The sequence below is a fragment of the Babylonia areolata genome, chromosome 20, assembly GCF_041734735.1.
Source record: "Babylonia areolata isolate BAREFJ2019XMU chromosome 20, ASM4173473v1, whole genome shotgun sequence".
Classification (NCBI taxonomy): Eukaryota; Metazoa; Mollusca; class Gastropoda; order Neogastropoda; family Buccinidae; genus Babylonia; species Babylonia areolata.
The window spans coordinates 42463284-42481842 of NC_134895.1; the positions used below are offsets into that span (position 1 = coordinate 42463284).

General features: G+C 44.6%; 1 protein-coding gene across 3 annotated transcripts in view; it reads left to right on the top strand.

Moving 5' to 3' along the window:
- The window catches only part of LOC143295515 (sulfotransferase 1B1-like), a 380130-nt gene extending 362116 nt beyond the window's left edge, over window positions 1–18014 (top strand). The window contains exons 1-7 of one of the 3 annotated variants that reach the window (XM_076607244.1): window positions 5510–5614; window positions 7720–7903; window positions 11330–11477; window positions 11902–12074; window positions 13706–13806; window positions 14980–15154; window positions 16281–18014. In XM_076607244.1, coding sequence (XP_076463359.1) covers window positions 7726–7903; window positions 11330–11477; window positions 11902–12074; window positions 13706–13806; window positions 14980–15154; window positions 16281–16390 — 885 coding nt within the window. In that variant the 5' untranslated portion in view covers window positions 5510–5614; window positions 7720–7725 and the 3' untranslated portion in view covers window positions 16391–18014. Of the gene's footprint in view, window positions 1–5509; window positions 5615–6867; window positions 7021–7716; window positions 7904–11329; window positions 11478–11901; window positions 12075–13705; window positions 13807–14979; window positions 15155–16280 lie in introns of those variants that run through there. The other 2 variants (XM_076607243.1, XM_076607245.1) reach the window with 2 other exon arrangements.
- Window positions 18015–18559: the final 545 nt, after the last annotated feature.

The window sequence follows — 18559 nt, forward strand, 5'->3', positions numbered from 1 at the left end:
AAAAGAATGTTGAAATTAAGAAGTCACGCACGCACGCACGCACGCACACCCACATAAACACACGCGCACGCGCGCGCATGCCGACAAGCACAGTGTGTGTGTGTGTGTGTGTGTGTGTGTGGAGAGAGTGAGAGAGAGCGAGAGAGAGAGAGAGAGACTCAGACCTAAAAAAAGTATATGAATATGGCTATGCATCCTTTGTCATCTACAGTTTCAGTTTCAGTTTCAGTAGCTCAAGGAGGCGTCACTGCGTTTGGACAAATCCATATACGCTACACCACATCTGCCAAGCAGATGCCTGACCAGCAGCGTTACCCAACGCGCTTAGTCAGGCCTTGAAAAAAAATTTAAAAAAATAAAAAAGAACTACTACTACTAATAATAATATGTATAAGACTTGATGAAGTCAACTATAAGCGTACAAAAAAAAAGAGAAAAAAAAAGAGAAGATAATAATAATAAAAAAATAAAATAAAATAAAATAAATAAATAAATAAATACTACTACTACTACTACTACTACTAAAATAAATAGATAAATAAATAAAAAAGACAACATTGATGATAAATGAGCAAATAAATGGAAAAAAAAGTATTCACACATTCACACATGCACACACATATGCATAACAGATATTCACCAAACATGCAGTTTCACAGATATGAAAGCATAGTCAAATACACATAAACATACATGAGCCCCAACACACACACACACACACACACACACACACACATTACCCTGCACCCCATCTACCCCCCTCCTCGACACACTTATTTCTAGGCTACGTGTCGCAGCTTCCACGGCACACACACACACACACACACACACACACACACACACACACACCACACACTCTTACTTGTACAAGCACACACACATACGCCCATATCCCCCGCCCCCAACCCCACACACATATATACAAAGATATATATATGCACACCTGCACGTTCCAATATTCGGTTGCTCCCACAGTGTAGGCATGCATACACACACATACCTCACCCTCTACCCCTCCCCACCCCCCCCCCCACCCCTCCGCCACCCACCCTCCACGCCCTCCCCCCCTCACCCCCCCCCCCACACACACACACATACGCACGTGCACATAACTCTCCTGCCACTTGTGTACACGTACACCCTCGCGCATGCACAAACGCACACAAACACACAGACCCACACATACACACAAACACACACACACACACACGCACAGAGTCTGCCACTGATTGGCCGCAAGAGGGATGGGAGAAGATCTATGATGCCAAGAACGTGGCGTCTAGAGTGTTGGTTAGTCTATTGTATTTGGAAAAGCCCACAGAGATTCTGTTCCGTTTTGAAGAAATTTGCGCAAAGTTGGTTTGGAAATGATGCCGATATTTGTTTAATTTGCAAAGCATCGTGCTCTACCTTTCATGTTAGACATACGGCCGCTCCCTTTCTCTGCTTTTATTTCTTTGAGGCGATCGATGGTGTGATGGCCTTGTACCTGTTCTTTTTTATATTCTTTGACTTTTCTGAGGATTTCCGATTTTCCTAGATGTAGGCCGCTCGTTGTTGTTGCGTTGTTGCAAGTCTGTCAGCTCGCTCATTTCCCTTAACACCTGCATGTCCCGCGCAGTATGACCATGTAAGTTATTTGATCTGAAAGTTGCCCATTGCCTTATGCCACTCTGGGCTTCCCATTCCATTTTCAATTTTCTGTATGAGGTTCATTGAGTCGGTTAGAATCATGGCATGTTGGTTTCCGGGCATGTGGATGGACGATAGCCACTGGAGGGCATATGTCACAGCTTCAACTTCCATCGTTAGGCTGGAGGTTGTGACTTTGTAGGCAGCATTCTCTTCCCTAATTGTTTTTCCATTTTGTTTCGCAGTGAATCCCCAACCGGATTGGTCTTTGGTGACTGAGCCATCTGTGTATATGATGATGTCCTCTTTTTTATTGTTTTCTTCTACGAGTAGCTTCACTTCCGCATCAGTTTTGCCCTCTGGCCATTCCTGACAATGTCTTCCTAGAGTGGGTGAAATGGCTGTGTTGAATAGATGATTGAGGTTTTCGCGGTTTTTCTCCCATTCTTTTGTTTCTTTCAGGTCTTGAAGTCGGCATACTATCTGGATTGTGTCTTCTGCTTGCCCCATCCATGATCTTCCTCGTCCTAGACGGCTGCCTTTTGGTTTTTTGACTGCGTCATGCAGTGGGTTTTGAGGGTTTTCTAAGGCTATGAAGTAGGTCTTAACCTCATCTACAGTTGACTTCAAATAGTATTGCAATGAACTCAATCCACAAACAACCCGAAAGTCTCTCTCTCTCTCTCTCTCTCTCTCTCTCTCTCTCTCTCTCTCTCTCTCTCTGTGTGTGTGTGTGTGTGTGTGCATATATGTATAATACATATACCCATATGAATGTATATGTATAACTAATTTGAAAAAAAAAGAATAAAAAAAGAAGAAGATAAAAATACCAAATACAAAATGATAAGAAATGAAATATGAATAAACGTATAAACAAAATAGATAAAAATGACAATGATTAAAAGGACAGTATTAACATTAATTATGAAAAATGAAACAAAAAGAATAAGAATGTCAAAGAGAGCATCGTTTATCTTCCTTGCTCTTGTTTTTAAATAATTCATCATCCTCATCGTCATGATTTTTGTTATTATTATTATTATTATTATTGCTGTTGTTGTTGTTGTTGTTATCATCATCATTGTTATTATCATTATTATCATCGTCATTCATCCAAGTTCTTTATTTGTGTTTTATTTATTGTTTTTTTCGTATTTTGTACTTTATTCTATTTATATTTTTCATTATTTTAATTCACACACTCTCTCTGTGTGTGTGTGTGTGTGTGTGTGTGTGTGTAAGAGCGCGTGCGTGCGTGTGTACTTTCGTGTAGGCATAATGTCCTCCGCAGAGGGTGTCGCCGTTATAAATCCTGACTCAGGACTGAAAAATCACCATTTGAACTGCTTCAACAAGTCCCGCCAAAGGGCATTGGCGGAGTGCTGACACCACTGGAACCAACTGTCCACTACCAAACTGTTGTTAAAGGGATCAACACACAGTCCGGCACTGCCGTCCGACAGTCATGTTGCAATCCAGACAAAAATCGGCAATGTAGGTGATTGGGTTGTCATCTTTAATGTTAAATTATTGTGTTTTTTCAACATTTGAATGCAAGTAACAAGTTTGGACTCTGAAAGAAGACATGTTTCAGTGTCCTTTTTTTTCCCCCCCCAAAAGCCTGAAATCAAGAAAAATAATGTTTTTGCTACATTTTACACCCCCGTATCTGGCCTTACTGTGTTTCCAGGACATCTAACTGAAAATTCAGATCACTCTTGCGAGGATCTGGTATCTCGTGGTAATCATACCTGTTCTTTGTTTACTATGTTTACTCGACTGTTGGCCGCCGTTCTTTCTCTGTCTCTGGACTTTGCAGTTGGAATGAACTTCCTCTTTCGCTTCGTCAAGTCTCCACACTCAGCTCTTTCAAGTCTGGCCTTAAAACCCACCTTTTCCCAAAATAGCCTCCCTTGCCTGCCTCTTCCTTGTCTTTAGTTTCTCCAGTTTTAGAGTTATGCATGCGTGTGAATGACTAGTGCGAAAGCGCTTTGATTTGTCTCTGCACAAGATTCAGCGCTATATAAATACCATTATTATTATTATTATTATAGACATATGGTGACCAAACAAACTGTATTTCGAATGATACTAGTCGCCTTTTCGAGCTTTTTCGTCGAGATTGGCATCGTCCGCTTGGCATCGCTTACTCGGAACAAGGGATTTAACCGTCGTAGTGCATTGTATTGTCTGAATGTCGATCCGTCGCTGATCGCGAATTAGTTCCGACTGTTAAACATACTGCAGTCTCATGACTGCACCTGATGGTCAGGTCACCTTCATAAGATCCGACGTCACGTGTGTGGCAGGCGTTAGCTAACAGTCTCCTAACCTTTCAAAGCAAGTCAGTGGTAAATTATCTGCATTAAGTTGACACAGCCTTACAGGATAATAGGCAGGCAAACATAGCCTGTGCGGACGAGGTTGTGTTCGGGGGGGGGGGGGGAGGGGGTAGCGGCGGGGGTGGGGGGGGAGCGGGGGGGGGGGGAGGAGTGGGGCCGGGGGGGGGGGAGGAAGAGGGTTTAGCGCCGGACGGTACACGTGTGACTCTTTCGACCTGTTAATTCTGCCCCTGGCATTTGTGTGTGTGTGTGTGTGTGTGTGTGTGTGTGTGTGTGTGTGTGAGAGAGAGAGAGAGAGAGAGAGAGAGAGAGAGAGAGGGAGAGAGAGAGAGACAGACGGACAGACAGACAGACAGGGCCAGGGACACACACACACACACACACAAACACACACATGCACACTCGCACGCACGCATTCACACACACACACACTGACACACACACAACACAACACAACACAACACCACACACACACACACACACATACACACACAAACACACACACAAACGCACGCACACAAGCAATCTCACGCACGCACACACACACACACACACACACACACACACACACACACACACACACTGACACACACACACAACACAACACAACAGCAACACACACACACACACACACACACACACACACACCGACACACCGACACACACACACCGACACACACACACACACACACACACACACACACACACCGACACACACACACCGACACACCGACACACACACACCGACACACCGACACACACACACACACACACACACACACACACACACACACAGAGGGTGGGGGGAGAGAGAGAGAGACGAGGAGAAAGAGAACGACAGATGGACAGACAGTTAACCAAAGAAACTGACAAGCAGATAAACAAATACACATATAATTCACCTCCATTCAGACTTCAGTGCTTGAGAATTACTCTTTGAGCTGAAGTCTGGTTGCGATCATTTCGTTGCTTTTTGGTTCTATTTTCAAAACGCTATGTAGTGTAGTGTAGTGTAGTTATGACGATGCCATTCTTCAAGTTCAGTTCCAAATACCTCACTCTGGAAAATCCTGTACAGATGTTTGTCGGTTGTAACAAAAAAAAAAAAAAAAAAAAAAAAAAAAAGACTTCCCACATTGTGCACGTTCAATGGAAACTTGTCCATTCCCTTATACTAAATCATGATGACATCGATGCATTGATGTTGCTCAGAGTCTTCCCAGATGTAGGAATAAACCTTAACACGGTCGAATGGTTCCACGTACAGTTTAAATCAGAATGAAAACAGAACGAAAAGTGAAATGAGAAAACTAAAACACCAGCTTTAACACCGGCGAAAATACCAGGGGTGTTCCTGACATGGTGCCAAATCAAACATGTCCCGCCGGACATGAACGTGCATTGCACTACTAGTAGTATCATCCCCTCCGAGTGTAGAAAAGGCTTCGAATATCCAGGGGTGTTCCTGACATGGTGCCAAATCAAACATGTCCCGCCGGACATGAACGTGCATTGCACTACTGTATCATCCCCTCCGAGTGTAGAAAAGGCTTCGCCAGACTCTGTACTCAGTGTTGGTTTCATTCTCTCACTCTAGTGTCTGCGTACAGTGTCTTTCTCGACAGCAGTTTGGTTTTGTGAGTAGCTTTGTGTTTTGTCTTCTTGCTGTCCTTGTTTTGTTGATCCAAGTCGCGCCACTTGCTCAGCTACTGAGTCAGTCAATCGTTCGGTCATTTAGTTAGCTATTTATTGATATCACCAACTCGTTACCCCCAAATATGATTATGCAATTAGGCGGGTCATATTCTAATCCATGATGACTGATGCAAACTTACAGAACACCACACCTTAAACCTAAGTTATGTTCGTGTGTCAGTTTCTTCTCCGAGTTGGATGAATGTGTGTGTGTGTGTGTGTGTGTGTGTGTGTGTGTGTGTCAGTGTGCGTGCGTGCGTGCGTGCGTGCGTGCGTGTGTGTGTGAAAGAGAGAGAGAGGGAGTAGTGATGGAGGAGGGTGTGAGAATGATGAGTGACTAAAACGGTATTCACTGGATAGTAGTTTTACCTCGCTCAGAAAAAAAAAAAAAAAGAATTAGGCCTTGTTTTTCCGCTTCTAAATTCCTAACCATGTAGGTTAATTTTTGTCCTGTCTGGTATTTTTGTTATGGCGAGGGTTTTGCCACCAAACCACCGCACCAACAAAGGGTTTCAAGCAAAAACTGGCAACCGTGGGAGTGAAAAGCCATCGTGTTTGTTTTGTATGGGCTTTCAATCGGTCGCTGTGCTCCGTCAGAAAAATAGGTCACCTCTCTCTCTCTCTCTGTGAGATTCGTTTCAGTATGATCCTCTGACCTTACGTGTGTGTGTGTGTGTGTGTGTGTGTGAAGGCCAAGGGGATGGGGGTCGTGTGTGCGTGCGTGTGTTTGTGTGCGTGTGTGTGAACAAGGGGAATAGGGTGTGCACTGCGGTTGCGGTTTGGTGCTTACATTGTGAGAGAGACATTTACATTGTGATTGCAGTGACCTTGCAAATTATCTGAGATGTGTTCCCAGGCACAAGTATTTCTTGTACTTTCCGGCCCCCTAAAATTGTCTGAAGGGAGCTGAAACGCTGAATGGACATAAAAAGAATTGGTCTGCATTGTCACTGATTGTCTTTGTCTCTCTCTCTCCGGTCTCTCTCTCTCTCTCCGGTCTCTTTCTCTCCTTCCCCTCTCTCTCTTTCTCTCGCTCTTGATCGCTCTCTTTCTCTCTTTCCTTTAGTCGTCAATATATGAAGAAAGAACCCATACGATACAGCCGCTTTCTGCAAAGCAAACACTTTTTTGTTGGTTTTGCGCGCAAACGGACGTGCCACGAATCACCACCCTCACCACGTGACGTATTCCAGCCAGTCAGAAAGAAGAGACAACCGCACACACACTGCACGAGTGCAGAGCAGTTTCGTGGTGTTGCGAAGTGGTGTGTTCAATGTTGGAGTGATTCTGGGTGTGTTGTTGAATTCTGGGAAAGGAGGATAAGAAAACTGACGCGAAAAAACAGCAGGTCTGTGTAGGTTTTAGGCAGGCTGGTTCTCTTGTGTGTGTCTGTGTGTGTCAGTGTTTCTCTCTGTCTCTCTCTCTCTCACACACACACGCGCGCGCTCGCACGCACGCGGCACTCACGCATACACACACACACACACACGAGGCTTCGATGCTCCACGAATGTGAACTAACGATAAAGAGAACAGCATTATGACTGACCTTGAACTTTGAACTTCGCAGTGCGATTGTAGAACCTTGAATCAAATACAGGCGCAGTGCGATTGTCAAGAACATTGACCCAAAGACAGGGTGCATTTGATACAACCATGTATCATAGTGATGTAGAGTTGTCCCACAATGGCTCGACGATTCTGCAATGCTCTGTGTTCTTTATCCGACTCTTTTGAATCACTATGTGCACTGATATGGTGTGCCGGCAGTGTGTGCCAGGTGTGTGTGTGTGTGTGTGTGTGTGTGTGTGTGTGTGTGTGCCGGTGTGTGCCGGTGTGTGAGTGTGTGTGTGTGTGTGTGTGTGTGTGTGTGTGTGTGTGTGCATGTGTGTGTGCCAGTCTGGCATGCCAGCATACATATATGTATATGTATATGTTTTTTGTATGCATATATGTTGTTGTTTTTATATGTGGAGGTGGAGATGTGCGCATGTACAATCGAAGACATTATGTGAAAATAAAGTTGAAGGTGAAGTCCCTTTCCACAGAAAGCCATGGACGGACGCTTCACCATCAAAGATCGCCATGGCAACGACCTTTTCTTCGGCAACGGTGACGTCGTGTGGTTTCCTCAGTTTGACGAAATCGATGACTATCGTCAGCAACTGAAGAATATACGTCAGCTGGAGTTGAGGGAGGATGACGTCATTCTGGCGGCCTATCCCAGAAGCGGTGAGAGTCACTGGAAAGTGGTGGTGGATGCAATGTTTTGTTTGGATACTGACCACTGAAGAAAGACTGATGTTTTACTTTCAGTTTCATATTGCTGTCTTGTTGTGTGTGTTTTGTGTCCAATGGCCTTGCTAGTAAAACAATCTAGAAAGAGATTGATGAGCGAGGGAGATGGGGAAGGGGTGGGGAGGAGACAGAAAGAACGATGGGCTGACATTGTATTATATACGCGAAAAAAAACATTTGCAAGAGAACCAGGCTTCGACGCACAGTCGACAGACCTGGAGAGAGCTTGTTGCATTGCTCGGACGGAAGAGCCTAGTAATGGTCGAAACCCGCTACTAACTGTGTGCAGCACGGAACTGACCAGTGGCGTAGTTCCGGGTCAACGTTGGCATTTAGTCACGTGTAACTGTCGAAAAGGTAGAACCAAGCAATACAACTGGCACCTGATGAACAGTTCTTCAGTGTGTCGTTCCTTTCTTTTTTTTCCCCTTCCTTTCCATTCCTCTCTCTTGGTCTCCCATTCTCAGTCTCTTCCTGTCTGTCTTTCTCTGCGCCTGTCTATCTTTTCCCCTCTCTTTCTCTCTGTCTCTATCTCCTTTTTGTATCTGTGCTCTCTTTCTATGCTGCCCCCCCCCCCTCTCTCTCTCTCTCACAGTCTCTAATTATTTCTCTTCTAACACCCATTTGTCTTCCTCTCGTGTCCATCTGTCGGCGTGCGTGCGCGCGCTCGTGTGTGTGTGTGTGTGTGTGTGTGTGTGTGTGTGTGTGTGTGTGTGTGTACGTACATGCGTACATGTTGTGCGTGTATGCGTGCATGCATGCGCTTGTGTGTTTGCGTATGTGTGTGTGTTTCTCATACAAGCCAGTTCATATGCTCACAGTTTTGTTGTTGTTGTTATTGTTTCTTTTTTTTTGGGGTGGGATGGGGGGGTAGAGTTCTCCCACTCACGCCTGCACACGCATGCACCCACACCCCCACACACCCACCACCCCATACACATGACACACTGGGGGGAAGAAGAAGGAAGAGGGGAAAATGTAAAGGAGGCTGAGAAGAAGAGGAAGAAGAAGAGGAAGAAGAAAGGGGGTTTGTAGAGTAGATATGCAAAGATGCGGGGGTGGGGGTGGGGGTAGTAGAGAGAGGAGCAAGATATATGCATTCAATGGAAATGTTAAACATGGAATTTACTAGAAAATGGTGTCCATTTATGAAACTTCTTGACAACAGTAACCTATGACAATATGACTATGAAGAAAGATAATTATAATAATGACAAAAAATATACAAAAGCACAACAATAATGAAGGCTCATTGATGTAATATTACACGTGTAGGGCAGTATATGTGGATGTATAAGTACGCAAATGTGTAAATCTATATGTATGTGTATTTATGTGCACTTATGTATCTGTAGTAATAATGTTTAGCATGGTAGTACAGTAGGTGTTTTATGTATTCGTGTATGGATAACCAGAGGAAATGTGTTAATACGTAAGATACTCCATATGTTTTATTTTTATTTTTGTTTTTTAAATAGAAAACAATATATGGATTGTGTTCTTTTCACATTACGTTAGCCAAGCAAAGTGTCCTTGATTTTATGCTAATGCTAAGCATAAGCATAATGTCTAATACTTGTTAGTGAAAAATTTCACTGTTATCTACACCTGATGAAAATGTGTCCACCTTGACCTTGAGAAAAGTTGATTGATTTAAAAAATAATAATAATACTAAATAAATATTTAAAAAAAGAAGGAAAGAAAGAGGAGCAAGAAGCGTTGTCAGGTTTCAGTACGATGCATCTCAGGAGAAGAAGATGGAATAGAGGAGAAGGAGGAGGAGGAGAAGGGCGAGAACAAGAAGACGAGGAGGAGGAGGAGGGGGAAGGAGAAAACGGCGACAGATGGGGAGCAGGAAGACTTGGGAAGATGAAGCAAGTAGGAACTGGAAGAAGAAGAACGGGGTGGAAAAAAAGAAGAAGATGAGAACGAGAAGGGTTGGAGGGAGAACGAGGAGTAGAGGGGAAGGAAAAGGAAACGAAACATGAGGAAGAAAAGGGAAGAGGAGGTTGTGATGGTGATGAAGAGGAGGATGTGATGGTGATGAAGAGGAGGTTGTGATGGTGATGGTGATGAAGAGGAGGTTGTGATGGTGATGGTGATGAAGAGGAGGTTGTGATGGTGATGAAGAGGAGGTTGTGATGGTGCTGGTGATGAAGAGGAGGATGTGATGGTGATGAATCGGAGGTTGTGATGGTGATGAAGAGGAGGTTGTGATGGTGATGAAGAGGAGGTTGTGATGGTGATGAAGAGGAGGTTGTGATGGTGATGAAGAGGAGGTTGTGATGGTGATGGTGATGAAGAGGAGGTTGTGATGGTTATGAAGAGGAGGTTGTGATGGTGATGGTGATGAAGGAAAAGGAGGTTGTGATGGTGATGGTGATGAAGAGGAGGTTGTGATGTTGATGGTTATGAATCGGAGGTTGTGATGGTGATGAATAAGAGGTTGTGATGGTTATGAAGAGGAGGTTGTGATGGTGATGGTGATGAAGAGGAGGTTGTGATGGTGATGAATCGGAGGTTGTGATGGTGATGAAGAGGAGGTTGTAATGGTGATGAAGAGGAGGTTGTGATGGTGATGAATCGGAGGTTCTGATGGTTATAAAGAGGAGGTTGTGATGGTGCTGGTGATGAAGAGGAGGTTGTGATGGTGATGGTGATGAAGAGGAGGTTGTGATGGTGATGTATCGGAGGTTGTCATGGTGATGTATCGAGGTTGTGATGGTTATGAAGAGGAGGTTGTGATGGTTATGAAGAGGAGGTTGTGATGGTTATGAAGAGGAGGTTGTCATGGTGATGGTTATGAAGGAAAGGAGGTTGTGATGTTGATGGTTATGAAGGAAAGGAGGTTGTGATGGTGATGGTTATGAAGGAAAGGAGGTTGTGATGTTGATGGTGATGGTGGTGAAGAGGAGGTTGTGATGGTAATGGTGATGAAGAGGATGTTGTGATAGTGATGATAATGAAGAGGAGGTTGTGATGGTGACGGTGATGGAGGAAGAGGAGAAGGAGCGGTCAGAGGAAGAGGAAGAGGAGGGGGAGGGCGCCTGGACGGAGAGAAGGAGAGAAAAAAAAAAGAAATAAAAGGAAGAAGAAAAAGAAGACGACGACGAAATGAAGGAGAAACACGAGGCAACAGTATATGTACCACGCAGACACATCTCAATTCAGTTGTTACTGTTACTGCTGTTGTTGTTAACGAGAAACACGAGGCAATTGCATATGTCGCGCAGAACACATTTCCATTGTGTTGTTATTGTTAACGAGAAACACGAGGCAATTGCGTATGTCGCGCAGATACATTACCCATTGTGTTGTTACTGTTGTTGCTCTTGATGTTGTTGTTGTTGTTTTCTCAGGGTCTCACTGGCACAACCAGATCCTGCACATGCTGATGGAGAACACGGCAGAGTACGTGGGCAGCCTGAACGACGACCTCATGGACTGGAAGCCACCAGAGTCGTTGATCCCCCCGGGGAAACCACGGGTGTTGGTCACCTACCTCAGGTGTGTGAAGGACGATGTGACTGTGTGGGGCAATGGACTGAATTGTTGCATGTGGATTGGAGGGAAAGGTCTTGCCTCTGGTTGTGTGTGTGTGTGTGTGTGTGTGTGTGTGTGTGTGTGTGTGTTAAGGGGGTGGTGTGCATGCGTGTGTGTGTGTGTGTGTGTGTGTGTGTGTGTGTGTGTGGGCGCATATGTGTGCGTGCGTATGTGTATGTGTGTGTATTTTTGTATTTGTATACACATGCGTGTGTATGTGTGTTTGTATATGTGCGTGTTTGCGCTCACGCGAGCGTGCGAACTTGCTATTAGATATGCGTGTATAACTCCGTGCGTACTCGTGTTTGTGTAACTGTGTGGACATGCGTGGGTGTGCGTGCGTGTGTGTGTGTATGCGTGCGCGCGCGTGTGTGTGTGTCCCCACCAGATTCGAACATCTGCCCAAGCAGGTGTTGGAAAAGAAGGTGAAGGTCGTCTACAGCTACCGGAACCCCAAGGACTCGTGGGTGTCCTACTTCAACTGTGCCCGTGACATCAGTGCCTTCCGCCCCTACACGGGCACCTGGCCACACTTCTATGACCTGATGATGGACATTGGATGTGAGCCACAGTTCATAGATAGGGGAAGGGGTGGGGGTGTTGAGTTCACACTTCTATGACCTGATGATGGACATTGGATGTGAGCCACAGTTCATAGATAGGGGAAGGGGTGGGGGTGTTGAGTTCACACTTCTATGACCTGATGATGGATATTGGATGTGAGCCACAGTTCATAGATAGGGGAAGGGGTGAGGGTGTTGAGGTCACACTTCTATGACCTGATGATGGACATTGGATGTGAGCCACAGTTCGTAGATAGGGGAAGGGGTGGGGGTGTTGAGTTCACACTTCTATGACCTGATGATGGACATTGGATGTGAGCCACAGTTCATAGATAGGGGAAGGGGTGGGGGTGTTGAGTTCACACTTCTATGACCTGATGATGGACATTGGATGTGAGCCAGGGTTCCGTGGCTAGGGGAGGGGAGGAAGTGGGTACAGTGCACTATAACCTGATGATGGACATTGGATGTGAGCCACAGTTCAGGTTTTCCATTCATGACGTAAATGCGTTGTACTGCCGTTACGCGCCAGGGGCCCAGTACATCCGTCATCGGCGTTGGTTTTCTTGTCTGAGTTTCCCTCTCGTAGGCGACTTGCCGACCAAGGCTTAAGAGCATCCCCTACCCTGGTTTGTTTCTCTGAGGTTTTCCTTCCCCGGAGCTAGAGGATTGTATGCGCCTCTTGCTCACATGATGAACCTGTCATAGGACTCATAGGGAATTTGATATGGTGTAACAGTGCCACCTGTTACCCCGCCCCGTCCTGGTAGAGACCTCGCCAGTTGGTCCGGGACTGCTTATTCGACCAGGCAAGCCTGACTTATATCGCAGCTAACCCTCATATCTGGGGGCCGTTCCCCTATCCGCCACCTGGGGACCCGCCGGGTTGGGGATAGTCGCCCCGCTCGGAGCCACGGTTCATAGATAGGGGAGGGGGGGGGGAAGGTAGAGTGCACATTTCTGTGACTCATGATGGACACTGGATATGAGCCACAGTTCTTAGATAGGGGAAGGGTGGGGGTGGGGGGGGGGTAGAGTGCACATTTCTATGACTCATGATGAACAGTGGATGTGAGTCACGGTTCTGTAGCTACGGGAGGGGGGAGGGGAACAGTGCACACTTCTATGACCTCATGATGGACAGTAGATATGAACCACGGTCCTGTGGCTTGGGAAAGGGGGAGCGGGGGGGGGGGGGGAAGAGTGACCTGTGTAGTAGTGGTGTTATGGGGATGGCGGGGGGAGGGGGAGGGAGGGGGCAGTGGTGATGGGGGCGGGAGGGTGAGTATATATATGGTTGGGGAGGAGGGGAATGGAGACGAAAACGAGAGGGGTAGGGTCTGGGGAGGGGTCTGTGTGTTTGTGTGCGTGCGTGCGTGTGTGTGTGTGTGTGTGAGGGTGGGGGTATGGGGGATGTGTGGTGTTTATGGATGTGTATAAAAATGACTTGATAGACACATGAAAAGAAAGTAGATTTTTTTTTTTTTTTACGTTTCATATCATTTCAATGTGACGTGAACGTGTGTGTGTGTGTGTGTGTGTGTGTGTGTGTGTGTGTGTGTTACTCTAGTGCCATGATAAAGGACCCTTTGCTGTATATCTCCACTGACTGAACTGCTTGTGTCTCAGACTGGTACGGGGACTGGTTTGATCACGTGCTGTCCTGGGAGAAAGCGGCCACAGAAAATCCGGACCTTGTCTTCCTGTCCTGCTATGAGCTGATGAAGAAGGTAAGGTATAGTGATGTCCTTTCTGGGTCAAAAATCGATTCTTTTCAACTTTGACGACCAAAACAACAACAACAGTGACAACAAAAGCAACAATTACAACAACAACAACACTATTAATCATAATTGAAAAAACAAACAAACATAATGCAATATAAACAAAATAACACTGTGCAATTCTTACAATGCAAAGCAGTGCAGTAGCATAGAGCAAAGCACGATATGATATAATGTAATACTTCATCAAGGAAGTCCATCAAGAACGATGAAGACTCAGATGATAACACAGCACAAAGGCACACGCTCTTTGCGGGATTAAAGCTGCTGGTTGAGGTCCTGAAGAAGACGCCTCTCCTCAAACGCCAGAACTTTCCTGTGTACAGCTCGTTATCAGGGCACGGTGGTCAGTGACAAGGGTTTCCCAAGCGGGAGTAGGAATGCTGTATAATACAATACAAAACAATACAATACATTACAGCACCGTGTAATGTTATGCAAAATAATGCAATATGATACAATGCAACGCTATAGAATGCAATACAATGTAGTGTGCAGTCACAGGACAGTACGATACTGTTCGCCTCAGTACTGTACAACATAATGCATTATAGCACCTCACAGTGCAATTGCAATATAATATAGAACAGCGCAAAAAAACAAAAAAACAAAAAATCAGTGCATTCAGACACAGTATTTTTATTAATATTATTATCATTGTTATTATGAGCATTTACGCCTAATCTTGAAAATAAGCCCTAGGCGTTTACAAATAGAACACATATTCAAGTATCAAAACGGAAAAATTGAACACAATATACCAAACATCATTGAAAATTAGTCATCCCCCAACACACACACACCATACACACAAGCACACGCGCACGCATACACACACACACACACACACACACACACACACACACACAAGCACACGCACACACACACACACACACACACACACACACAAGTGATAGCACACACTCGTAAACAGTACACAATCAAAAATACTACCAACAAATTCTGAAACAATCAAAAGTCACTCACACACTAACAGTCATTTTAGTTCATACAGTAGTACAATACAGTGCAATACAATGCAGTACACTAGAACACAGCGCAGAACAGTACAGTTCAGTAACACACAATGCAGTATAATACAACTGTTACGTGTCACAGGATCCTGTGGGACAGATCGGGAAGATGGACAAGTTTCTGGGCCTCAACAGGGGCAGACAAACGTGTGAGAAAATCGCCGAGGCCTGTCAGTTCTCTAAGCTGAAGGCGAGCGTGGCCAAACAGGGAGAAGCGGCAGAGGTTTGGAAGAAAGGGGCTGACGCTCTGTATCGGAAAGGTAAGCTTTTGTTTCCGTTCACCCCCGAAAACGGAGTATGACGAGGTGAAAATGATCATACACGTCAAAATCCCATTCGTCTGCATACGAGTGAACGTGGGAGTTGCAGCCCACGAACGAAGAAGAAAATGAAGAGTTTCCGTTCAGTCACTATTTTATGGCTCACTTACGCTTCTGAACGTTTTTTTTATTTATTTTATTTTATTTTATTATTTTTTTTTTAAAAAGGTGTCTCTGTTGTTTAATGTGTTCTCAATTGGAGGCCGCATTAGAACACCAGTTAATGGTAATTTCACACTGCGCTTTCTATAAGAAAGAAGAATATACTTTTGAAAAAAAAGCGTATTGCGTATGTATTTGTTTATTTGTCTGTTTATTCATTTATCTGTTTTTCAATTGCTGCTTTCACCAACCGTTGCCCAGTCTCCCCTCCACGAAATTGCGATCATGTCAAGACTGAAAACACAAATTAAGTTGTCTTCAAATTAAAATTAACGTCCAAACCAACCAACTTTTCTTCAAGATAACCTCCTCCTCACCTCACCTCAGGCCCATAACTACAAAGTTGTAGTTGGAGGAAGCCTGAGGACCGCAGACGCAGCTTCCCTTCTCCATCTGTCTCTGTTGGCAGCCGCCGGCAGCAGCTCACATGTGTGGAGTCCGGTCCATTGTTTGATGTTCTCATGCCAGTTCTTCCGCTGTCTTCCTCTTCTTCTCCCGCCCTCGATGGTGCCTTGCATGATTGTTTTGGACAAGCTGGTGTGTCGAGTGTTGTGTCCAAACCATGTTTTATCTTGAACCATACCATATGGTATGGTATGGTATGGTTCAAGATAAAATATCCAGTAAAACGTCAATCATGTTGCTACACACATGGTTACACTCCCAAGATAAACAGAATTAGGCTGTGTTGATGGCTATACTGTTAGATATATTATGTATGTTTTCAAGTGGTTGGAAAGGAAACTTGTGAGACTGCTAGTAAGTATAGAAACACACACACACACACACACACACACACATCGATATATAGATAGATATATACTTGCAGAGAATGAGACAGGCAAACAGATACATATAGAGAGATAGAGAGAGCAGTAATCTGTTAATTTCCTCTCTCCCACAGGAGAAATCGGCGACTGGAAGAACTGGTTCACCATGGCACAGAACGAACAGTTTGACGCTGTCTTCCAGAAAAGGATGGCGGAGAGTAAACTCCCTTTTATCTTCCAGTGACGTCATCAACATGTTTCGTCACAGCCTTCATCGTTTACCAAAGCTGGACAAGCAAAGGAACGCGTTTTTTTTTTTTTTTTTTTTAACGCTTTTTGTTGTGATTTACGGTGCCGTAGTGGAGGACAAGTAAAAGACGCTTTTGTATGTAGAGAAGTAGAACTGGTGGGTTCAGAAGTGATACGACAGCCTTACCACGCTCTTGATATATAACTATGTTTGTGTATTGTGGGAATTTCCTATTTTGGTATCCTAAATCTCTAAGTACCTAATCTAAAGGCAATTTCTGTGCATAGTTAAAGCCATTAGATGTTGTGACCCATTTTCTGTGGTTTACGACTCGAGTTTTCTGGGGTTTTGTATTTAACATTGACACACATTCAGTCTAGCAACACCAGTGTTCTTCCATCTTGCCAGGTCCACAAAATCTTCTGCCATGCGGCATCCGTTCAGTAAGTGCCAATCAGCAAGCCACTCTATTCGTTGTGCGGCATGAATCGACACGTGTGGGTTCGTGTTAATGATACGGGTCATTTCGCGTTGTTTTTAAGCTTCCATCTTGATGTGATTATAATGGGGTAGGGGAGGGGTGTTACAATCCACGTATTTCGCACAGGCCTGCATTACAAAAGGCGCGAACATTTTCGCTCAGATCGGTCCCAGAATTCTGGATGCTAAAAAGGAAAGTAGTACTTAGATCAAAGTACAGTGTGTAACGTTGTGGGATTTGGAATGCGACCGTTATTCAGATTTGTGGTATGTATGTATGACTCGGGTATACTTTCCCTGGATGAAGAGATCTGTTAAATCATCAGCACCTAACTCTAACACAGCTGACTTTAAGGGGGTCAGCTCTGTCATAGTGTCCTCCCAGGTTTGTGTTTCCCCCAGGTCTATGTTCCCTCAGGTCTATATTCCGCCAGGTTTATCCTCCCCCAGTTCTATATTCCCCCAGGTTTATGTTCTCCCAGGTCTATATTCGCAGGTTTAAGATCTTGTAATCCATGTCAGCGTTCGGTAGGTTGTGTTAACAAGAACATACCTAGTATGCACACCCCTGAAAACGGAGTATGGCTGCCTACAGTGCGGGGTACAAACGGTCATACACATACAAGCCCACTCGTGTACATACGAGTGAACGTGTGAGTTGCAGCCTACGAACGAAGAAGAAGACCTGGGGCAACAAAGACACGCTCCCATTTTAAGTGCTTTTTCTTTTAAGTGTAGGTCTGAATCGTCATGTACATCTACCCCACTACCGACCCTTACTGCAACACAGACTGGTCCACTTTTCTCTTTTTTCTGTAAAGTTGTATCCTCCCCCGCAAAGACTATTCAGCAATTAATCCACGTCGTAACGTTTAGAATAAAAATCGCCAGTCAGGAACAGAACCGTGAAGAATAGAGCAAAAAATTATTGTAACTCATACAAACGATTTTCTCCCATTCGTTCAAACACACATTAAGACGCTCGCGGGCTATTGGTAGCACGATATTATGCGCAAGTACGCTGTCGATTTCAATTTTCATTTTTTGTAGGTAAGTAGGTATATGCATGTGTGCAAAATGTATATATATTATGTATGCATATTCATGATAAACTGTGCTACCTAAATAAATATATATGGACGAAAATGTTTCGATTTCTTGTTTAAGTCTGGTGTGCTACATCACGTGTTGTTTTCTTCAAATTATGTAACACTATTTTACACATTATATACCCGCTTTGGTGTAATCATGTACGTACACACTACAAACGAGGATACATACAAACACTCACTTCAAAGTCATGTAATTCAAACTTGGCAGACAGGTAAATTGCGATTCGTTTAAAAAAAAAAATCACCATGAAAAACAAAAACAATCTCCTTCCACGCCAACTGAGGCAGGCAAAGTAATACTATTTGCTACCCGACAGAACATACTACTGTTCTCTCTTCTTCCGAACCCGTCATTCAGCATCGCGTCACGTTTCTGTACCAAAGATTTGACTGCATATGCTGCAACTGTCTGCTTTGGGTTTACTCTCTCTCTCTCTCTCTCTCTCTCTCTCTCTGTGTGTGTGTGTGTGTGTGTGTGTGTGTGTGTTTCTCTCTCTCTGTGACCTGTTTTTGTTCGTATCTCTGTGTGTCCGCTGTCGGTGTGTGCATACGTGTCAACAGGTCAAAGCCC